The sequence below is a fragment of the Octopus bimaculoides genome, chromosome 18 (assembly GCF_001194135.2).
Source record: "Octopus bimaculoides isolate UCB-OBI-ISO-001 chromosome 18, ASM119413v2, whole genome shotgun sequence".
Taxonomy (NCBI): Eukaryota; Metazoa; Mollusca; class Cephalopoda; order Octopoda; family Octopodidae; genus Octopus; species Octopus bimaculoides.
In genome coordinates this window covers 28,154,868-28,162,290 of record NC_068998.1, presented here as the reverse complement: position 1 = coordinate 28,162,290, position 7,423 = coordinate 28,154,868, and the positions used below count along the sequence as shown (strand labels likewise).

Sequence of the window (7,423 nt, the reverse complement as noted above, 5' to 3'; positions counted from 1 at the left end):
GGTCACTCTCAAATGGTGCTATTTACGTGCCACTGGCACGGAAGCCAGACAGCTGCTCTGGCAATGATCACGCTCAGATAGTGCTCTTAGCGCTCCACTGGTACAGGTGCCATCATGATTTTGATTTCATTTGCCCCAACAGGTCTTCGCAAGCCGAGTTTAGTGTCCAATGAAGGAGAGGTTGGCATGGGTGCCAGTCATCGAATTTGGTTCAATTTTGATTTCACTTGCCTCAAAAGGTCTTCGCAAGCAGAGTTTAGTGTCCAAGTAAGGAAAGGTATGCATAAGTGGGCTGGCTACATCCCTGGCAGGGGCCTCGGATAATGGTCTCACTTGGCTTGCCGGGTCTTCTCACGCACAGCATATTTCCAAAGGTCTCGGTTACATACAAAAATTAGAATCCATTAATCTATTTTCAAACAGTATTTTTGAATTTGACTTGAGATCAAATAAGTATCAAGAAGGATTTTCCAGCCCTTGGTGACTATATACTGACCTGAATACGGGCACGTATTACATCAAGTGGGTTGGTTATAGTGGAAGCAGATACACCACTCAAACAAGCAGCTAAACATTGAAGTGTCAACCGAGGAATCCAGTCAGGGGACGCTGCAGCAAACATAGCTGGAAATGGAAACAAGTTCTTAAAATTATTGTGTTATAGATGGATAAAATGCTAAGCAACAATTAATCCAACCTAATGTATGAGTGATACCATAGATGAAAAAAATAGTGGATGCCTTGAGAGAACTAATGCAAAAAATGTTGTATTTAAAAGATATAGAGAAGAAGTGTGTGTCGTCTGTTTGGGAATGTATGGGATTAGTGATGATTAACAGTTCATAGATTAGGGAAAGTGTACTTATCTTGAGGAAACATTGGGTTTGATGATGCAAAGAACTGAGAAGGCATTTGTTGATGAATACAAATGTAGTGAGGAAGTTGTTGTTGAGCCCTTGCTATGACTGAGCAAAACTATGATCCAAAGCATTCCAACTTTGACTTCAGGTATAGTGTATCCAGGACTTCAGGTATAGTGTATCAAACGTGTCCTTCCCATTTGTTTTTTAAGACAGAGGAGTATGAATTGAGGTAGATTTGGCAGCTATTTCAAGCAGGGTGGGCAACTGTGTAGAGGTTTTTCTCTGTGGCTCTTAGTGATGCAGTTTTAAAATCAGACAATTATTTCCACTGTTATCCATAAGAATTAAGGAAAACAATTATAGCTATACTATAGTTTTTTTGAGCTGTCCTAATAATTAAAGGATGAGAAAAGATGCAAGCTGTTGTACTCTTTTTTTATTGTGAGAATGATCGAAGTTACCAATGAAAGTACACTTTCTCTCAAAGGCTTTCCACTAAAATAAGATAGGAAAAGAATTTTAAAAATCCCCCAAATCAACGAAGTTTAATCAATCATATTAATAGTTTATATTGAGAAGACTGATACATATCTCCTCCCCATCATCATGTCCACTGTAATGTCCACTTTTTCATGCTTGCATGGGTTAGACAGAATCCATTGAGGCAGATTTTCTATGGCTGGATGCTTTCTTGGCATCATGAGGATAATAATTTTAAAAAAAAGCTTCTTTCAGAAAGAGTTATTTTGTTGCACTGGAAGACAGAAGTTATTATCAGTGGAGAAATATAAAAGATTTGTTGAACAAAGAAGACAATATTTGTGTGACTACAAATTCAGTTAATTGCTTTCTAACTTATAAAGATTTTGCAAATGGAGAAAGCAAAGTTAAGGATTATAAAGTTGCATGTTTTTAGATAAAAAGAGAAATGAGAAGGGATCAAGGCTCTTAAAATACAGTGACATAAATAATGTAAGAATTTGCAATAAAAATTTCAGAAAGCCACCTATTGAAATGAAAACATAAGCCAGATAAAATCCATATTCCCTAGAGAATGAGAGAGATAGATTGTTGTGAATAGCAAGTCTTCTTCTGGGGAAGAATGTACCAGGCAATAGAGATTGATTATGAATGAACTCAAAATGAGAGCCAGATGGAGTCAAATATAGAAAACAAACTGGAAAAGAAAGGCATGGAATACGAAAGATCTCTTTACTCTATGTAACTTTCAAGAAATACTAAGTGATGCCTATACTAGAAGGTGAAGGGAATTCATAAGTGAGTTTTTAACAACTTGCTAGCAGTTACAAACTAGATTTGTAGATGGAGCTAAGTTCTAGCCAAGGAAAGATCGACATAGAATAGTATATAAAAGTAAGGCTGGTAAGTATGGAACAAATTATATCAAGTAAGTTGATGCCAAGTATATCTAGCAAGAAGCTCAAAGTAAGACATTTGCCAATGTTCTGTGCCAGAGGAGTATAGGCATGCAAAGTGGTGTGTTAGTGTATATCAAGAAGTTGTTGGTGAAAAAATGTGTTCATAATGATAGTGGCACACTTATCCTTCCTGGGACCAAGAAAAAGAGAAAATTGAAAATGCAACAACAATTGGTTCTTTAATGAGGAGAATGTGTACGAGAGGAAAGGATTACCACCAATAGATTTAACAGATGGTAATAAGTATGAAGGTTAATTGCTGTGTGATTCAAATGGCCATTTAAGATATGATGGAAAGGTAAGCAGTAAGGGATCATTGGGGACAGTTGCCAAGACGTTGAAAATATCTGAAGTTGAGAACATACCAGTGCCTTACCTGGGCAATCACGTAGTGCAAGGGAGATTTATCCACAATGACTGGTATAGCATCAACTGCTATGAAGCAAAGAAGTTGCTTCAGAAAGAAGTGGTTTCAGAGGCATTGGCTTGATGTAGAAAGAAAATTCTAGCACAGGGAGTGAATTAGCTAAGATAAGATACATGTTTGTACGAGGAAGAGAAACCATTGATGCCATCTTCTTAATGAGACAACTACAAGACATTCTTAGCTAAGAGCAAACAACAATAACAAGCATTTGATGATTTGGATAAGATATTTGACAGAGTACTTACATCCTGTAATCTGATTATCATTAAGGAAATTAAGTGTAGGTAAGTGGCTTGTGAAAGCCATATACAGGTGTGAAATTAAGCAAGAAGTTCAGTGAGGATTTTAAGTGTCTATCAGGGTTCAGTCCTCAGCTCTCCCCATTTCATTATAATCTTTTAGAGAAGTTTAAGTCAGACTGTCTGTGACACCAGTTAAAGAATTAGAAGAAAAGTTCAAATTGTGGAAGCAGGTGTAGGAGCTTGCTTAGACTTGCCTTACTGAGATTCAAAACTGGATCTACACCCTTGTTGCTTATCAGATGACTGTCTGATTCCATTGTGTTTAATCTCTATGCTTAGAGATTAATGAGGAACATCTGACCTCCTCAGACCTTTTCTGGTCATGGAAGGATCAGTCCATTGTTTTATGTTTGACCTACTTTCTGGCCATACCCTATATAACTGAGATCTTCTCTCTCTCTCCCTCTTTAGTTCAACCAGCTAATAGAGAACACACATCTCTATTCATGCCAGCCATTAACCAGGAACAATAACATTGGACGAATGGAAAAGGACAATGTAATCCTCACTCTGTCTTCCTCTCTGTCAGCAGAATGCACAGCTTACACACTACCAACTACCAGTGAGCCACCAGCACATCATTACTGTTGTCAATTACTACTATGTACATTTTACAAACTACTGCCAGCAAATAAATTTGTGAATGTTATTCCTTTCCTCTCTGATGTTGTTATTAATCTGTTTCATCCTGCCTTCAACTAACTACATATGGTGACCCATTGCATCTTACCACTACACAGGGTAACTCCGATGTATGCTCACATCTGTCTGTTACACAGGTCTAAAATAAGTGATATAAAGGTAAACTTAGCAAAGACAAAAGATTTAAAAAACAAGAACTAAAACTCTTCTTCCATCTGGAAAGTAGTCATGCCCAGTATATAGAAAAGGAGAATGTAAGATCTCTATACTGTGTACCTAATGCAAACTTGAGATGCACAAATGGTGCAATATGGTCTGAGGCAGGTTGACAGAGGACTTCATTTGTAATAGAAGCACACAAATAGTTAGGAATAAGAACACCCAAGAAATGAAATCTTCAGTTACCTAGAAGGCTTGTTAGAAGTAGTTGATAGCTTCTAGGTGATGTAATCAGCATTGGAGATAGATATTGTCAGAATTAAGGACTGTAGAAAAATGTCAAAAAAATTATTACCTCCATTGGCCTCAAAGGTTTTCTCTCTTTGAGAGAAGAGCAAATTATATGATGCTTGTGTGCAAAATGTGATGCTGCATAGTAGTGAAATATGGACATTAAATATAGAGCATGTGGAAAAGATAGGTAAAATTAGGTAAAAGATAGGTAAAATTAGGTAAAATTCAGCAAGATGTATAATATCAGCATGCAACAATGATGAAGCACAGGTGAGATGAAAGACAAAATGGCCATCGATGAAATCAGATGTAGTGTACAGAAGAAGACTGTACTGGTATGGACATGTGATGATAAGAGACAAATATGTTGAAAAGAAGTTCTGGATGCAAAGAGAACATGTAACTAATAATTTGGTAAGAGCTCTATTCTGTTGTTTGTTATTTCTTTGGTCTATTCAACTCAACTAAACTAAAATTCTCTAAACAGTGCCATGAAATATAACAACATATTAAATTTTAAGCATTCAACCAGAACATCACAAAAATTAATTATTATAGATTTACAATAAATACAATAATTATTTTTTTAAGTAGATATGTAAATAGAGAAAGATTGCAATAACTTACATGTGTATGTATCATAAAATGTCCACCAAAGAGCACTATTTGGCGCAAAAACTAAAATTGACACAAAGTATCCTTTGTAGAAACCTCTCAGTCCATCTCGAATGTATATTTGTTGAATAATTTCTGGTACAGAACCAAAATTGGATAGACGGGCTTTTTCAGAAATGTGTAAAGTTTGCAATTTCATCAACTTTTGATCAACATTTGTCTTTTTAGAAGTTCTCTGTCCAAGCAGCATTATGTGTTGTGATACAATATCAATAGGTACAGACATAGTCTGACCTACCAATGAAGCAGCACCCCCAGAAATAAATGAACGCAACTTGCTTTCTCTTAAATCAGAGTTTTCTTTCAGGAATTGCCGTGTAGTTTCATATGTTGAAATGTATCCAACTGTTGGTAAGACTTGTAATGCATTAATCCAGAATCCACGATAAAGACCAACTATGTAATGAAAGCATATATGAGAATAAGTAATTAATTTTTTATATTTGCTTTTCGTTTTCTAACAAGATATCAATACAAAACATACTTCTAGATAAACATAAGTACACAAATTCTAAGAAGAGTACAGTTGATTAAATTAAAACCCAATAAGTACTTTAAATTAGTCCTTGGTTTACCCACTTCAAAAGGAATAACTAAAGTTGACCTTGGAGAGATTTCAAATTTTAATGTAGAGAGATGTAATTTCATAAAGATTTTGCCAGTCTACTACCTTAAACAATAAAAATTATTTCTAAGAGAGCACAAGGTCAGAAAGTTTGGTGGAGGAGGCGGTGGAGTCAATATCATTGACCTGTGCCTGTACATGAACTGAAAATATGGTGGCAGAGGCTTGATTAGTGTTTAGGAACGTGGTGCCACAGAAAGATGGAGGCTAGATTTTAGCTAGTAAACAGCAATGAAGATTTGCTTCAATATGTTTTTAAGTCAGTCAAAAAGATTACCAACTATGCTAAGTTGAAGACAGAACAAGTAAGAATGTTGACCACTTCTACTAAAGTTATTCATGTGGTGGTAGGAATTATTGGGACCCATCCTAAAGAAACCACCACATTTCCTTAACCAACTTAAAATCAAATATGATATCAGCACTATATATAAAAAAAAAACTTAAAAAATAAAAAAAAAAACTGACTTATTAGGCACAGTTTATATTCTGCAAAAAGTTCTCTCTGTCTGAAGACTCAGATCTGATGGACAGACCTTAAAAAAAAAAAAAATCAAGCCAGTTTTTAGAAACTGTGACAAGTACAAAAATAACAATCCTTTGGTAAAAGGCCAACAATTTTGAGAGGTGGGGAAGTCAATTACATCAACCCCAGTACTCAACTGAAACTTATTTTATAGACCCAAAAGGATAAAAGGCAAAGTTGACTTTGGCAGAATTTGAACTGAGAACATAAACATGGGTGAAATGCCACTAAGCACTTTGCCTGGTGTGCTAACAGCTTAGCCAGTGCACTGCCTTAAGCATGATGATGGTGATGGCGGTGATGGCAGTGGTTGTGGTGTTGGTGATGATAATAGTAAGAAAATAATAAATAGAGATGGTGAATGCTTACATTGACTCCATTACCTATTACTGCCTGACTGTTGTACCTTGCCCCAGTTCATATCTGACCGGACTAGAGTGACTGTTCTTTTACTTTTTGTGAAAGGAATGTGTTCCATAGGTCAGGAGCTCCATTTGTTGTCAATACTCACAGTGTGGATACCATGGCTGCCGATGTGGAGACATGAGCTAAGGTTTTGACACCTCCAGTTTTTTCATGGTGAACAGGGCTGGTTTTTGTTTGTCAGATGCATTTTCCACAGCTCATTTCTCTGATAGAGCTTCAGTCATAGGTGAAGCAAAGATTGAGACAAGGTACTTGTCATCTGGAATGTTGTCAAGTACTCACAGCCCTCTACTAGTTTGGTGATGCAGTAGGTTAAAGTTCCTTGTTGGCATTTTATAGAGGATTAACAGGGGAGCAAAAGCAACAAAGTTCTTGGGAAAATCCTGGATGTCAATGAAAATCAATTGATGGATCTGTTGTAGAGGACTTTCAAACTGGAACCCATGGATAATTTCCAAATATCTATCTTTGGCTAGGCAATGCTACTGGGCAGTACTGCTGGTTTAAGATAAATTCTCGAACCATGGAAATGCTTGTCCAAAGCTGTGCACTGTCCAAGATGTGCACCAGGCAATAAAACCATTCTACATGCATTCATACAATGCATAGCAATGGTTGATCACTGGACGAGTGCATGCAGAATGGTTTCATGTTATGTTGAACAGCTGCTGTCACATGCAAAACAGACCCAGCTATCATCAGCTTAGTCCACTGTGAAGATTATCCCACCACCTTCTGTTAACCTGGAAGGACAGGCAGTTTTTGTCTTTTTGTTGGCCTTGACAAAAGAGGTTGTGAGGTGGCCAAGACTGAAAAGACTGAAGACAAGTACCATCTTCCTTGGCCAAGCCCTCATCAGCATTTTCACATTTCATTTAGAAGAGAAAGTTAGAGTGGTGAGCATGGTCCGAGTGAATAGACCTGCTCAGAGTATGTACTTATTAGATTGAAGGAAAACAGTTGGGAAAGGGCACTTGCTTTAGTGGTCAGGGTAACCATGATTTTTGTTTGGTTTCCACTGGTAGCTCTCAGAATTCTCTCATTT

At 36.8% G+C, this 7,423-nt stretch overlaps 1 protein-coding gene across 3 annotated transcripts in view; it reads right to left on the bottom strand.

Moving 5' to 3' along the window:
- The window catches only part of LOC106880916 (solute carrier family 25 member 44), a 19,981-nt gene that overhangs the window by 6,648 nt on the left and 5,910 nt on the right, over nucleotides 1-7,423 (bottom strand). For all 3 annotated transcript variants that reach the window (XM_014931085.2, XM_014931084.2, XM_014931083.2), the window contains exons 3-4: nucleotides 4,754-5,197; nucleotides 497-624 (exon numbers count right to left, since the gene is read on the bottom strand). In XM_014931085.2, the coding sequence (XP_014786571.1) occupies nucleotides 497-624; nucleotides 4,754-5,197 (572 nt within the window). The remainder of the gene's footprint in view (nucleotides 1-496; nucleotides 625-4,753; nucleotides 5,198-7,423) is intronic.